At 43.8% G+C, this 16729-nt stretch overlaps 1 protein-coding gene across 4 annotated transcripts in view; it reads left to right on the top strand.

Moving 5' to 3' along the window:
* Positions 1–16729, top strand: part of ece2b (endothelin converting enzyme 2b) — a 34463-nt gene that overhangs the window by 678 nt on the left and 17056 nt on the right. The window contains exons 1-2 of one of the 4 annotated variants that reach the window (XM_036536125.1): positions 7353–7464; positions 15903–15989. In XM_036536125.1, coding sequence (XP_036392018.1) covers positions 15903–15989 — 87 coding nt within the window. In that variant the 5' untranslated portion in view covers positions 7353–7464. Of the gene's footprint in view, positions 1–7352; positions 7482–8044; positions 8135–15902; positions 15990–16729 lie in introns of those variants that run through there. The other 3 variants (XM_036536123.1, XM_036536126.1, XM_036536124.1) reach the window with 3 other exon arrangements.

The raw sequence follows: 16729 nt of genomic DNA, 5'->3' as shown, positions 1-16729 counted from the left end.
ATCTAGTCATAATTTATGTTTATCACTGCAAATCAAAGATATCCGGTGTTTCGCGAGTGAGCGGTGTGTAATCGTAAAGCGTCTGACTCTTTCCAGAAGTGCTACGGATTGACAGGTACTATAGTACTTTTACATCTTTACTATGCGGCGGCGGATTAACATCGAGTAATGTAATATATACAGTGGTTCTAACAGTCTTGTTTGCTCACTGGCTTGACAATTATCTCGTAAGACCTGTAGTTCTAGAATCTAGTTGATGGCTGGCTGGCTCTGGAAAATGCTGCTTCCCGATGATAATAACGCATCTAATGAAATTAACATAATTATTTCCTGGGCAGTCAGGCGTTTCTTTGTATAAATAATTGTAGAAAATCCTGTTTCTGCATTGAACCCATGAATAGCTAGATCTCACAACTAGCTAGTTAATTGTGGTCACTCCCGGCGGTCCCTCTGGCTATTTACATAGATTGACGGCCACGGTAAGGCTTCGTGGTGATGTTAGTTAATTATTAGCTGTAATCTCATCAACTACGTCCGGTGCCCTTCGGGTTTCTACCAAAGAAAGGCTAAATGTAGTTGGTTCCTGTAATTAAATCAGCCTACCGAAATAGTTGTTTGTCAACACAATAGGCTACAATACCATTTCACTCTTCCTTAACGGTTTCCTGTTTTTTCCAATAAGGCCAGCTAATAGTTGTTATCTGTCTTACGTGAAAGAATATCCTTATAGTGACAGTGGCTGAAGTGAAAACCGTTTTATTGAAGACCAGTACGTTACACACTTCTCTAAAATGTTACTTTAGGCGATCTGACAGTCAGCTGTTGCATACAAGAACATGGAATACTCCTTGACTTCCATCTACTCCTTCTTCTACTTATTTATTCTACCATGAATAATGGTTATAATTCTCGTTTTGGCATCACTCGTTTAGATATCGTTCACTGAAGGTTGTAGTCATGGCTGTTTGTTAATGCACTGCATGTTTCTTTCGATGTGCAGTGTAGTCTAGGGGTGCCTCGGGACTGAAATAATCAGAAGCGCCGTGTTTTCTGGCATTGAGTTTCCATGACAACAGCGCAGCCGTCAGTCCGGTCGCGGGGATGGGTCTGAAGAGCGGCTGGCGATGGCTCGCTCGGCCTGTGCACGGATTGCCGTCTGACAGGCTGGACCTGCTACTGCGCCTTGTTACCGGTTAAACTCATTCATGACAGGAACTAAACGCTGTATGAATCCGAAAAAAGAATCTGTTACAGGAAACAAAGCAACCACAAGCATTTTCCTGCAAGAGATATGGAGAACAGTAATGCTGTCTGCAATGAGGGAGGACAAGCAGAACGAGACAGAGAGCAGGAAAAATTTGCTGCCCACCCTTTGACTCAATGGAGAATGGAGCGGAACTGCTCTAATTAGGGAAACTCCAATATGCTCTAAATTAGTGCCTGTAGACTGAGGGATATTTGTATTAATTTGCCCTTTACATCTAAAGAGGATCAGAAAGAACAGTATCTGTGTGGCCAAGCCCTGGGTGCATTTAGGAGTGATACAGTGTTTCAGCTTGATCCACTACACACTGATAAAGGCAAGACAGGTTGCATGTAGATCCATTGTGCTTAAAAGTCAGAGATCTTTACAGACATGCTTGTGTGTGTGTGTGTGTGCGCGCAAGGCATGTGTGTATGCATGTTTGTGTGTGGTGAGCTATTGTAGGAAAAGGAACAGAGTGTTTCATTGCAGATGCCTTTGTGCCCTGAAGGAGGCACTGCACCTTTCCTCAGTGGGTGTGGTGGGAAAGGCCTGGAGGTGGGCTGTGATTTGTGTGACCTCTGCGTGACCTCTGCACGGGGGTCAGGGCCTTGGAGCGTGGCAGCATCCTGCCGCAGGGTGTGTGAGTGTCGGGAGATCGTGGCGCTTTCCTGTCTGCGCTGGGACTCCCATCTCCAACGGCTCCAAGGGGGCAGGCAAAGGTCACTACAACCTGGTTGAGGAAGAGGAGGGGGGGGGGCAGGAGAGTGGGTTTGGGTGTGGTGCTGCTGCTGATGAAGGGAGTGATGAAGACAGAACTGAAAGAGAGGAGATGAGTAGACTGAGACTGATGGCTGGTTTGTTGGTGTATTTAAGGTAGGCAGGCTGCAGTGTGTATGCGAGTCTGCCTGTGTGTGTGTGTGAGAGAGAGAGAGAGAGAGAGATATTCCTCTCCTGTTACATTCTAGTCCTGTCAATCACTGTCAATGTCCTTATGATCGGGCTCAGGGGGGTGGTCAGGGCAGGGTGGCATACAAGGGCTCAAAACAGAGTGACTTGTCAGCTACTGTGTACTGCGTATGAATTAATAGGTTTTCAGACTGGGCTTTAACAGTTAAACGTTTCTTCCATAATTAAACAAACAGGCGTGGCCTTTGCATTATACATGCAGACAGACTCCTGTATTACACTGAGGGGTAAACAAACCCAGGTTCACAGACAGAGAAACAGGGAGAGTACGAGAGGAGGTTTCAAGCAACGCAAGCTTCAGGGTTTTAGAAATGGTGGAACTGTATGTGAATAGGCCTCAAATTCAGGTTCTTTCTCTGCTGGTGCTCTTTCTCCATCTTCCTCTTTCTCCTCTCACTGTATCACCTTACTCTTCACCTGTCTCCCTGTCTCTCAGCACCTTTGCTTCCTCATCCTCTCTCTCCCTGAACTTCTACGCCGTGCCTCTTCTTACTTTTCTCTCTAAACCACCTGTCTTTTAAATATTTTATTTAGTTTCGTCTTTTATTTGGTTTTCACTTTTTAAGTCGATGAAAAATCATTTTCTTGAGCTTTGTGGTTTATTGTTCTAAATAAAGTAGGCTTAAAACCAAAAAGCCAGAATTTTCCACGGACTCTCTCCTCACCTTTCTCTCTCTGCACTTCCTCAGTCTCTGTGTTGCTACCTGCTGTTTCTTCGCTCCCTTCCTCTCTGCACACACCGTCTTTTCATCCTTCCCCCTCTGCACCTGTACTCCCTCTCCCTCTGCACCTCTTCTCCTTGTGCCTTCCTCTCTCAGTAATTGTCCTGGTCTGTGTATTTAGCATTCTGCCAATTCTGCACTGCAGCTGTCCAAAGGGGCAGTGATGAGGACATGGGAAGGGAGGAAGGGAGGAGTGGAGAGGGGGACTGAAGGTAAGAGAGGAATGGAGGCACAGATGGAGTCGGAGACCATGGCAGATACTGGACGCAGGGGAAGGGTATATTCAGGGACATCAAAAATGAATTAATTGCACGACTTTACAAAGTGCAGTACTGTCCCTTACAAGTGGGAAATATATGTTACTCCACCAACAGTAATGTTGTAATGTTGTAAGTAAGTGTGTGAAGTTTTATCAAATTCTTTTTTGACAGGTGTGTTTTGAAATCAGTGCTTCAGAATGAGTGGGCCATTTTTGAACATAACAGTTTTCCATCAAAATTTAGATTCTCCGGTAGCCCTAACAAAGTTTTTTAAATAAGATTTGTAATAAGGGGCCAAACGATTTTTAACAGCCTTAAAGAATTCTGTGTATTCATTTGCTGTTTGCATCCATGTTTTATGATATGCCTTTCAACTTTGGGACACTATTCAAGAGTGGTGAACATTGTGTACATATCTAATCTGACAACGAGTTATCCAGTGCTGAATGACATTTGTTTATTTACAGTGTCTGTTAGCAGTGAAAATTTACTATCTTGTGCTAGCCATTTTCATCCACTAACTAGTCCTTCACAATTTTGATAAGTCTACTACAAAGTGTAAAATTGTAGTAGGAGGTAATACATTAAGGTCAGTCAGGATCCCCTCGTCATACTACTCTTTAGCAGCCTCTGGTGACTCATCAGGTGTCTGTGAGTTGATCAGATGACGTCAGGGTGATGTGACTATTCTCTGTTTGGTGTTTGCTTGCCTGGTGTAGTGTGGGACCTTCAGTGTGGAAAAAATAGTTATTGCTGATGTGTGAGTGTATTGAAGGGCTGCATTAATTGTTCGTTAGCACTCCCGGGCAATTAGGTTACAGAGGATATAAGTCATGAGGTGAGCCTATTATACAAGCAGCCAAGCACCAACAAGGCAATTCGTGTCTACGCAAATACTGCAGACATATTTTTCTAATTATGTGAGAAATTTCATGGCTTCGTGCCGCAATGAAAAAATGTAGAACTCAACATATCCCTAGGTGGGATTTAAACTGGTGACCTTGAGATTAAATTTATCATACCCTTACAAGGCAATGCTACCAATGCAATCCCAGCTAAAGTGTTCTGTGCAGCAATCAAACAGATCAATTACAAAGATGAGCAGAAAGTGTGTATTTATCTACTTTTTTTTCCAAAATGGCAGACAGAAAAAAGGATGATCAATGCTCTGAATAGGTTGGCTCATGATAACCATTGTTCTTATTGCAGAAACTACCTGTGAATAATGTTTAAAGAGGAGTGGAGAAGTACAAAATTATGAAAATTATAATGCAAAAGGCAAATCATAAGGCAAAATGTCAAACAGTTTAAGAGGAGATGACATTTTAGTACTACATGTATTATCACCAAAATGGGTAAAATTCAGTGGCTGCTAGCCATTTTCAAACATACCACTGTAAAATTCTTAGATATGTTTAAAGATGTATTGAAATATATGTGTATGTATTTTTATGTCAGCAGCCATGATGGTTATCATACTTGAATGTAATTTGCATATTGCAAAAATGATCCTAATAGATAGGAATATATAATAGAATATAGAATGCAAGAATCAGAAAAAACTCTGTGAATTACTTTAAGATGAGCATCCAAAGGACAAATTAGTGAAACTTGCTTGTTGATGTTATAAATGGCCTTCCATTATAAAAAACAGGTAAAATAGGGTAATTCTCTTTTTAGATGAGGGTAAGAGGACATGGCCTATGATTGTTCAGGGTCTTGTGGGTGGGTGACCGGGTCTAGTGAGTTCTGACTTCTGAGCTAGTTTGTGAGACTTGGCTTCTGATTCAGAGGTCACTTTAACTATTTCTGTAAATTGCATGCGAGAAGTCTTCATGTGAATAGTGAAGTTTTCCCTTCTACAGTTAGGTATAAAATATCCTTAATTGATGAGCATGTGAGTGCTTGACTGCGCTTGTTCCTGTGTGTGAAATGCTGTGTGTGCTTTTAGTGAAGGGGGTGATGCTTTTATTACCTGGCTTGCACATCTTGAATTCAAACACAGAAAGAGTAGCCGAAATGCAGCTGAATATTTTCTTTGAAGTAACGGATCCTTTTCCCTTTATTTCCCACTTTGAGCCCCTCCTAGTTTTGTTCTCCCTCTTCTTCTTTCCTTCCTTCTCTCCTTCCTTCTGTTTCCTTCCCTTCCTCTGCTCCCTGTGTCAGTACTGCAGTGGGAACTGTGCTGTAACCTTGATGCTCAGATCAATGACGTCACCCTCCCCTCCCCAGGGAGGACTCTTCTGTCTTCCTCCCTCACTCTCTCCCTCCCTCCGTTTCGCTCCCTTTCCCTCCCTCTGCTGTGCTGTTAATTTATGACGTACTGAAGGGGAAGGCCGGAGATAAAAAGATGGAGTGAGACAGAGAGACAGCTATTTATTTAGTCAGATGGTGTAGTGTCACTGTCCACACACACATACACGTGTACACACAAAAGCACACTACACACCCCGATGCACACACTTTTGTGTACATGAAGCCTCCCAGCTTTCTACGTGCATTTCCATGCCCATTTGCACATAAGCATGTTTTACAATAGAGAAAGAGAGAATGTTCAGTGGCTGTGTCATTATGTATGCTTGTGTACATAAGTAGCAGCGTTACTGGTACGTGTGTATGTCTGGTGTGTATTCGAGCATGTGTTAGTATGTTTATGCCTCTGGTGTGCACAGTGATTCTTAAGCCTTTCCCAGATCCTTGTCATTTAACACAAGAACAGCTTCACTTTAAAATAACATCGTTGTACAGCATTAGACCAGTGTTGCTTATGTAAGATTTACATAATAAAAAAATTGCAGCTCCCTGGTTGTTGTTTGTCCTTTTGGTTGGTTTACAGTTTTGGGAGTTCACTACTGAAGTGCACTGAAGTGGCTAACTGCATCAGGGAACATTATTTGTCAGCAGAGAAGAGAATGTCCTTTTTGTGCAACAACAACAGTGAACCTCTCTGTGTTCTCTGACTCTGTTCTGGCGGTAGAACCCCCTGCTGGAAGCTCCATGAAATGGCAGGTTGACTGAACATTCTGAATGGGTTTGGATGTGAGAAGCTCAGCCTGTCACTGTGATTTGAATGGATGCTTTATTATCAGATGTTCTGCGAGGTATCTTCCTGTCCCTCTGCCCTGGCCTGTCATGATTCACAGTTTTTAAGGATGGTATGAGCAGAGGTATTCTCTCTACCCTCAAATAAGTTGATATAAAAAAAAAATCAGAAAGAAAACTGAAGTGTACTACTAAATTTAAATTGGCACAAAGGAGTGGATTTGAGCTTCCAGTGGTGTAATGATATGTTAACACCCTAAAAGTTTTATCTCTTAGCAGTTAATTACAGTGTGTCTGAGTATGTGAGTATCTGAGTATGTTTGCACATGTATATTAGAGAGGGAGATTCTGCATATGTGAGAGAGTGGGAAAATCAAGAGAAGAGTCTTAGAGACAAAATCATGACTTCCCCTCTTCCCACCCTCCCCTCCCCCATTCCCTCTCTCTTAGGAACTGGGAAGAGGGATGGGCGTTTCCTCCTTTCTTTCAGAACCTTCTGTTCTTTTTTATAACACACACTCACGCATATACACATGCACTAAATCTCACACACTGAAACAGATATACACATATGCACATACACACATACACATATGCAAACAAGTACACCCATGGACATGGACACACACACAAGAATGTATGTAGGAAAACACATCTACACACATGCACACGGGTTGAGTTTTCCATGAGTCTTTCTCCTCTTTCCTTCCTCCGTGTATCTCCATCACTGGCTTTCTCTCTTCTCCTTTCTTCATCTGTACATGCTGTTTGCTGTCTTCCCCTCTGCCTCTCTGTGTTACCTTGCCTGTATATCCCCCCCCCCCCCCCCCCCCCCCCCCCCCCCCCCCCCCCCCCCCCCCCCCCCCCCCCCCCCCCCCCCAACCCCCACAACCCCTCAGCCCCCACTGCTATCTAACCCTCTGTCTTTCTCAACAACATTGCGGCTTATCTGAGTCCCTCGACATGCGGGTTCCCTGCTCTCGCTCCCCCCCCCCCCCCCTCTCTCTCTCTGTCTCCCCCACCCTCTCCCTGCCTCCCTCCCTCCCATTCTATCCCTCCCTCTTTCTCAGTCTTCAAGTGCTGTGCACTCAGTGTTTACAGTCATTCAGTGACAAATGCACACTGAGTGAAAGACAGAGAGAGAGAGAGAGAGAGAGACAGAGACAGAGAAACGGAGAGAGAGGAGAAGAAGAAGCAGTCTTTTACATGAGTATTCTTTCCAAGAGAGGTATGACTCTTTGTAAGGTGGGTACCTGCTGCTGTGTCTGTTTCTCTCACTCTTTCTCCTTATTTCTTTCTCTCCCTAACCCCCCTCTCCCTCTCTCCCTTGCTGTCTGTGCTTGCAGTTGAAGCATGACGTGGTAGAGGCAGCTGTTGACAGCTGTGCTGGTTAGGGGGAAATGTGGGGATGTTGCAAGCAAAACTGTGTGTCCTTGTATGTGTGTGTCTGTGTGAATGTGCCTATGTGTGTGAGTGAATGTTATGAGTGTGTGTGTGTGTTTGTGTTGTATATATATTATTGTAAGCGAGTGTGTGTCAGTGGATTTATGTGAATCTGTGTGTGTGTGTGTGTGTGTGTGTGTGTGTGTGTGTGTGTGTGTGTAGTGTGTGTGTGTGTGAGTATGTGTGTGTAGTGTGAGAGAGTGTGTGTGTGTGTGTGTGTGTGTAGTGTGAGTGTGTGTGTGTGAGTGTGTGTGTGTAGTGTGAGTGTGTGTGTGTGTGTGTGCAGTGTGAGTGTGTGTGTGTGTGTGCAGTGTGAGTGTGTGTAGTGTGAGTGAGGGCTGACAGGGTCCAGCTCTGCTCTACATTGACAGGGAGAGAAGGTCACGAATTGGAGAAAAGAGGAACAGGAGATTGCTGAACTCTGACTTCCGTTCTGTGTTTTTGGTGTAGGCACAGTAAGTGTTCTCTCTTACCTCTGGGGGGTGAGGAGGGAGGGGGCTGACTGATAGCTTGGGGGATGTTTGTGGTGAGAGACGAGCTGGACAGGGATGTACAGGGTCCGCCTTCTTCTTTCAGAGGTTTTGAGAGGTTCAGTTCCTCTGTGAGTGAAATACGTAGATTTTGTGGATCAGTGCTGTGTGTGTGTGTGTGCGTGCACCTTAATGTGTCTATCTTACTGTGTGATGTATATTGTGTGTGTGAGTGTGTGTGTGTGTGTGTTTGTTGTGTGTGTGTGTGCTTTATAAGGTTGATTCCTGACGCTATTGGAGTACTGTTTTTACTCTGTTCCAGGGAAGACTGTGTGACTGTGACTGTTGTATAAGGTCAGTTGTGAATGCATAGAGAAGCTATACATAGTATCTGCCTTAACTGAACAAGGTTAGTTAGTGTTTGTTGTGACAGAGTAAAACTAGTGTGTAAGGTCATTGTGTGTCTGTTGTGACAGTGTGGGAATAGTTGAAGGTCACTGAGTTTCTGTCATGATAGTGTGGGATTAGTGTCCTTCCACAAGCATTACATAAAATGCTAAGGATTAAGTCGTTTCCATTACATGAACAGTGTTTGAACAGTGTCTTTCTGTCTTGACACTGTGGGAATATTGTTTAAGGACAGTGAGTGTCTGATGGAACAGAGTTGAATAGTGTGTAAAGTAAGTGATTTTTCACTATGGGAACCACTGTAACTAGTGGTTCCCCTAACAAGCATATCTCTGTATATATATGTGTGTGTGTGTGTGTGTGTGTGTGTGTGTGTTTGGGTTTTTTACGTGTGAGACTAGGAAGAGTGTATGTACAGCATGTGTGTAAGTGTTTGAGAATGCATTTGTCTGTGTGAGAACTTCAAAGCAGAGAGTGTGTAAGACTGAATATGTGTGAGATGCATATGAGACTGACAGTATGTGCACATAAGGTATTTGTGAGTTATGTATGAGATTAAAAGTTTGTATGTGAGGTACATTTGAGACTGAGCGGATGTACATGTGAGGTACTTGTGAGATTGAGAGTGTGTGTGAGGTGTGTGTGTGTGTAGGACTGAGGGTCAGTGCATGAGAGGTATGTGTGAGAGACTGCGTGTGGGACTGAGTGTGTGCGTGTGTGGTGTAAGTATTCTGCGCAGTGAGATTTCTTTCTGCAGAAGTAGTTACTGTGAAAGCACATGGTGATTATTGTACTTGTGATTTGGACCTCGCCCATCACGGCTTCTCATGGCGTCTGTTTGTCTGAGCACCTTAACTGGGGGGGTGCTAGGGGGCCTAGACAAGGGGGTCCCACCCATCCCACCCTCCCCTCAGTTTCTCTCTCTCCTTCTCATGCCCTCAATCTCTGTGTCTCTTGCTCTATCTGCTGTTCATTATTCTAGTCACTGCTTCTCCAAGGTTGTGCTGTGTAGGCACAAAGCATGCTTTGTGACACTGGCTTTCTCATCCCATACGAAAGTAGTATTATACAGCAATTGTGTGTGTGCATGTGTGTGTGTGTGTCTGTGTGTTTGCATGTCCATCTGTGTGTGCATGAGTATGTGTGTATGAGCATGTCAGGGCTGTGTGTCTGCTCCCCTGGGCACCCTGGCTGTGAAGACTGAGAGTTGTTACTGCGTTGTAACTGTGTTGTTAGCATGTTGTTACTGTGGGTTTACCATGTTTTCACCTCCTCGGGGCAGAGTGCTGGGCTCTCTCTATGATGGCGCTTCCTTTAAAAAACACTCGGCAGGAAACCACTTCAAACAATCGCATTCTGCTTAGTGAAAGTTCTTCGCCGCTCCCAGAGTTCGGAAAAACCGCTCCCTTCCCCTCACCGCCCTGAACACTGGCACTCACACACATTCTCACATACGGACACATGCATTCTCAGTCACACAACAGGCTCGTGCGGGCACACCGCACACTCAGCCAGTCCCTCAGCTGACGCGCGCTGTCGGCCTCGGACAGTCATTTACATTTTTACGCCTGCATTCACAGACACATCATACACACACATATCATACATTTCTGTACAATCTGTTTTCTGATGTGTTTCTGTGTGATTGTGTGTGTGTGTGTGTGTGTGAGAGAGAGAGAGAGAGAGATCAAGAGAAAGAGATGCAGAAGCTGTATACTGTGTTCTGCGGTATATGTAAAAATACAACGATTCGTTTTGGCACACTCAGCAGAGCACTGCAGTGCTGCAATCTGAAGTGCAGTATCTGCAAAAGATAACTGATTATACTGACTCTAGATCAGCCCTTGTTGTTTCTCTGTGTTTAATCCATTGTTATCACATCTTTGTACAGATAATCCTTCAATTAAAAACTGTTGATATATTGGCTGATTGGAGTCAGCAGTTATTATTTTTGTCTTTCAAAAGTGATAGAGGTCCATAGTATTCAGGGCAGAATACAGTAGAGCAGATTTCAGTCTACAGTTTGTACAGTACAGTACTTTTTTCTGTGCCAGTTTCCTGTTATTGTTGTAATTTTGGTTTTGTTTGGTGTTAGTACCACAGAATTTGGGAAATGTTTGTGGGTGCAGGCCGACACCCCCGTGGTCAGGTTTCCAGTAACCAGTCACACATGTGTCAGTATACTTCTGACCCCATCTGACCCCTGAGGCGTTTGCTCTTGCCGGCTCTGATTGGTCAGACTACAGCCGCTGGCCAATGATGTGGGCTGTGAAATGGTCCAGCACACATTGCTTTAATTTGACTCAGCAGAATCACGTGACCATCTCTGCTCGGTTGCCATGGAGATGCTGTGACGGGGTGAACTTGCTTATAGGAGAGGGAATTTAAACATGCAGAGAACCCCTGAGCTCTAGGTATTCAGCACCACCTCAGCCTAGCATCATTTATTGATATTTTAGTTTGCTTTACAGGAATGGCAGCAAATGGTGTGAAAATGAAAGATGGTAAATATCATTGTTAATGTCCTTTATACAAAGAAGCTGTGAGCATTAACATGGCTCATGACAGTTATTGAGGGTTTTTTTTTTCCACACACACAAAGAAACATTACTGTTCAGAATCTCTCAAATTCTTGATAAGATCCAGTGGAAGACTGGAAATATCTTTGCCAGCTGGTTTATCAAAAACATGTCCATGTAAACATGTCTGCTCTGCTCCACCCACTCCAGTCTGCAACATTTCCCGAAAAAATTCCCCCTCCTTCCCGCAGAAGGGCCCCAGACGAAATGGAGTAAACACCTAGGGACTTAGGGCAAGCCAGAGAGTGGGAAAATACCCATAGAGATTCAGAAGGAGACCAACAACAGCATAGGGACTCAGGAGGAGAATGAGGGAGAAATACCACAGAGACACAGAGTGACACAGAGACAGAAAAACAGCATAGATACTCAGGAGGAGAAAGAGAGGGTGAAACACGACAGAGACATAGGGCAAAACAAAGAGAGAGAAATACTGTAGAGACTCAGGGTGAAACCAAGGGAGTGACACACCATAGAAATCACCTGGGAAAAGAAGAGTGGCACACCATGGAGATTAAGGGTGAGATGAAGAAACATCATAGGCTCCATTGACACCATGCTTAAGAGAGAGAGTAGAGACAGAGAATTCTGATTTCATGTGGATTCAGTCTGGGTTGCATTGTTTTAAATATTATGTTTACTATTTATCCAACCCAGTTTTGGAATTGGCAATTGATAATTAAGCCCGTCTGACTGCAACAACTTCTCTACTCACACAGGTGTACTGTGATAGTACTGTGTCCTCAAACAGACCTTGCTCTCAGCTGAGAACTGTCTCATTGTGGAACTGTACACATCCTGTCCCCGTACTGCCGCTGTACTTACTGTATGCACTTTTGTAAGTCGCTTTGGATAAAAGCGTCTGCTAAATAAATAAATGTAAATGTAAATGTGTACCGGTGTGAGACAAATGCAATTCTCTGATACACTCACTTGCAGCCAAAGGCTATTTTTCAAGTCACATATCACACTGCAGTGAAGCTTAGTGGAGGATAGGTGAGGAAACCCTGGCTAACCTACCCATCCCTATGCTCAACAGAAAGGAGCCTATTTGTTATACCCTTGTGGTATTCTGGTCCTTATTGCTGTAGGGCTTACACTGAAAGCAATCAAAGCTTTGTCAACTCAGCTACTCAGGACCTCCATTTTTTTAACCTGCTGTGTTCACACCAAAATGCTTTTTGTATGTCCAATACCAACACAGACTGATTCACATTTAACTGTTGTCCAACTCATGTCTGGATGTTTAAACCTGTGCAAACCGGTTTTCAGCATCACATGTGTCATCCTCCAAGGCTATCATATTATGCCCCAATCAGTCTCTCACTGCCACTGAGCTTGAAATGGAGTATAAATTTGGCAGCAGCATCTTCTATGATGTTATTTTATAATGTAGAAATGGTACATATTCTGGTAGGAATCCCATATGATATAACAACAAAAGAAATATAATTTCTCAACAAATAAAACTAAATTGTATTCTGAAAAATCAGTCATATGTAAAGTGAAATAAAACTTAGAGAAAAAGTATCCAGGAAATACTGCACATACAAATTTTATGTCATAGTGCAGCAGCTGTGGTCATTGTAACTGTGTAGATTATTGTTTGTAGTGTCAATGGTTGTTTAATGTGCTTTTTTCTAATTGCAGTCTAATGTGAAAAGAAGCAGCACCATTTATCATACACCAGTCCCTGTCATTTTGATAAATTTGGGGGCACTTTAGGATTACGCTGAACTTTGATTATATAGAGAGCATTGTAGCTCAGAGTGAATGAACCAAATCCAATAAATGGCACACCTGAGAATGTGTGGGGAGAGAAGGACATCATACCGTGTCAGCAGTGTGATGCAATGATTAAGAAACTCAGCTTGTGACCCAAAGGTTGCCGGCTCAATTTACAGGGAGTAAAGTGCTGCTCTACCGAAAGCAAGGCAGTTAGCCATAACTGTATATCAAATATTCAGCTATACAAAGCTATAATATGTAAAAGCAAGATCATAGTTATCCTCCAAAACAGTCATGCAAAAACAGTCTATGTTTTGCAGTGCAAATTACACAGTACAGTACTGTGGAGTAGACACCAAAAGGAGAACAGGCATTAATGTGACGTAATTCAAGCAGCTTTCAGGCACCTGATGAATAACAGGGTGCCTGAGAGCATTGAGACAAGGACAGCCTGACTAATCTATCCACCCTTGTCCCCAGTGGAATGAAGCCAGTTCTCCCACTGTGGAATCGTGGTCGTTTTTGGCAGATGGGACAGCCAGTTTTGAGCGCAGCTCATATGGCACCCAAGACAGGCGCCTTGCTGACTAAGGCACTTAGGAGCCTCCCACTGACAGATCTGAGTGTAAACATAGCGCTTGAGACTCAGTGGGGAAGTGGTCTTTGGGGACTGTGATGCATAGAGATGAGTGTAGGAGCCTAGGATGGAAGATGGGTGAAAAAGAGGACTTACCTTTCAGAGTAGCTTATTCTTAAGGTCATTTAGAGTGTGGGTTAACAGATTTTTTTGCCAGACATTTGCTTCGGAGTATGGAGGCAGAGAGAAGGAGAGACAGAGAAAGAGGGAGAGTGAGAGAGAGAGCAGCAGCCACTTCAAGATAGAGAAGAAGGTAAAGATTGTCACCATGTTTGTTTGGTTGGCTAAGTCCAGTACCCAGTCTACCCCAGCTGATCAGTACTCAATATCTGATGGTTAAAAGTCTTTAAACTGTGAACGTGTGTATGTGCCTGTCTGCCTGGCTACATTTCAGCTCCTGCTCTCTCTCTGCTGTGTAACTTCAGTTAAGGTCAGCTCAGACGCAAGCATGCCCTCAGCAGAGATGCATTCCTGAGGGGGATGCTTTTCCTGTGAGCTCCCCTCACACAGAACTCTTGGCTCCAGTATAGAGGTCAAAGTGCCTGACCCATATCACCATGGAGACAGCAGAGGAGTGTAACAGCAGGATAGATGGTGGCTGTCTGTGATCAACTGATACAGCGTACTATTTACCCTCTGGCCTTTCTCATGTTACTGTATTACGTCTTAAGCAAAGATGGGTGTCACTGTTCCTTTGTCTGTGTGCTTTTGGTAGCAGTCAGTCTATATTTGTTTATCAGGTGAGTGTGGCTGAGAAGTGATTCAGTGCCTGGTTGTCTGTGACAGTTCTCTCTTTCTCCCTATTATTTTAGGATTGGGTTTGGTTCCTTGTTCTCCACTCAGTGAGTTTGTCTCTCTGTCCCTTGTGACTAAATCATCTGTTAAATCATGTGTGTGTCACTGCATGTGAGAGAATGAGTATGTGGGTGAGGGTGGTTCAGTGTCCTCTTTCTACAGCAGCTGAATCCCCCTGTGTGTCCTAGCATCCCTGAGGCACAGAAACAATCCAGTGTTTCAGTCCAAACCTCCTTGAAGACCAAAGAGTTTTGGCCACAGTGCTGGCATGTGAATCACTTCCACATGGCTCAGTGCATCCTGGGATAGCCGCTGGGGGAGCCCACAGCAAACATGAGCCCACAGCAAACATCACTGTCTACCTCACCACTTTGTCCTATGAGGCTGAGGTTTGTTGGAAAGGGGAGTGGGAAAAATGGAGGTTGAATAAAAATACAGAAGGACTGGGAATACTCACGTGGTTCCCTGTTGTTGATCTCCCCCCTCCTGTTCTTTCTTCCTCTTGCTCTATCATACTCTTGTAGTAAAGTTAACAATGAGATATTAAGCTTTGCGCAGTGCTGTACCCTCAGGACAGGAAGGCAGAATGGGATTACTGTGTTTCTGGCTGAGACGGGAAAAACATCTCAAGAAAGGGTCAGGTCCCCCACCCACTCACTAAATTACTGAGTTTGTAGCTCCCTCGGCAGTCATCAGCAGTTACAAAATTTTACCACTAGAGGGTGAAAAAAGTGCAGCAAATTGTGGGAGCCTTTGAGCATGGCCTAGTCAGTTAGTGTTTAGACTATCCGCCCTGAATTACTTAATGTGTTTAATGTAATATGCAGTGGAGTTGAATTTAGGGTATAACATCAGTTTTGCATAGTACATTTTAAGCCAATGTGCATAAATATTATGTTAATATGATGAGCACAAATAAATTAGATTGTTAATATGATGAGCATGAATAAGTTATATACAGGAAATTGTGGAAAGGACATAGCCGTAAAACTTTGACAAGATTTTTATTTCTTCAGCCATAGCAGTACTGTTTGAATTACACAGCAGCTATCAGGGCTGTGTGATTTTAATATTGTGACAGTATGCTTGTTGTATGTATGTATATATATATGTATGTGAATAGAGTATATTTATGTCTCACTGTAGGTGTGGATGTGCATGTGAGTAGATGTTTGACCACGGGTGCATGCAAAGGTATCTTTGTGTCTATCTTTGTGAGGATGTGTGTGTGTGTTTCTGTGTGAGGGCTTTATGTGTGTTGAGGTGGTGTGTGAGTGAGTGTATGTGTTCGGAGAAAAGGACTGTGTATGAGAGTGCAGGTATGTGTGTGTGTGGACGGGGGTGGTATGTTGTAACCTTAAAGCTTTAATAAACACAGAGGGATTTGGATACCTCTCTCCACACTCCAGTGTTTAGTCTACCTCCTTGCACTGGGAGATGGATAATGCCTGCAGGAGCTACAGGGGATGTGGGGGGGGGGGGGGGGGTCAGGATCTGAACACAGTTAGTCAGAGATTCCTTCTGATGGCAGTGTGACACGTCGAGTCTGCCAGTGTCTCAGCGCATACATTTTTCTCATGCTATTCTCTCTCTCGGCTCCTTGCAGATGTCCAACTACAAGCGCACAACATTTGAAGAGGATGAGGTGGCTGACATCCCGGCTGATGGAGCCATCTCCCCTGACAGTGTGGAGGTCAGTGTGGGGTCAGGGGTCAGTGTGGCATTAATGTGAGGTCGGAGTGATGAGGGAAGAAGGGGTTCTGTGCACCATCTCCTCTTCCTTTTGGGGGCAATGTTCACTCATCACTACAAACACACACTAACACACGTTTTTATCCACGGCTTTGCATTTAGGGAGAATTAATATGGTGAGGTTTATATGTGTTATTACTCTGTTTGTTTTCCACTGCACTCTGCGGGTACATGTTATAGTGTTAGGTCAACTGTCTGATCAAATTCATCAAAACAATTTATGTAAGAAGGTGGCCATTTGTCTGCCTACATAATACCAAAGAGCCCTGCTCTTTGTCCCCTACTGGGCTGTAAGGCAACACCAGACATTAAAATGTTTGGTATTTTCAAATGATATTTGCTGATCTTCAGACTAAGAACAGAATAGTAGCTCTTTTTTCCTGTCATTGTTGAAAGTATGGAAATACACCTGAAATGACATTTCACAGTCCCCAAACAGGGGGCTGCAGCATTGAATTTCAGCAGGAGTAGACACAAAGTGCTACATGTACTCTTGCGTTCATTTCATGGACATAGCAAACTAGCTATCTGTGGTTACAATGTGGTCTTTTTCCCCTGTATGATACCCTAAGAAAGGTTTATTTTTTGTATAGATAAGGGGTATTCCCCACCAACCCTAACTTGGTAATTGGCATACCTACCAACCTAGTTAAGGCACTGTAAGAAACTACTACGAAAATG

The sequence above is a fragment of the Megalops cyprinoides genome, chromosome 9 (genome assembly GCF_013368585.1).
Source record: "Megalops cyprinoides isolate fMegCyp1 chromosome 9, fMegCyp1.pri, whole genome shotgun sequence".
NCBI lineage: Eukaryota > Metazoa > Chordata > Actinopteri > Elopiformes > Megalopidae > Megalops > Megalops cyprinoides.
The sequence above is the reverse complement of the archived record's forward strand: the minus strand, read 5'-3'. Positions and strand labels throughout refer to the sequence as shown.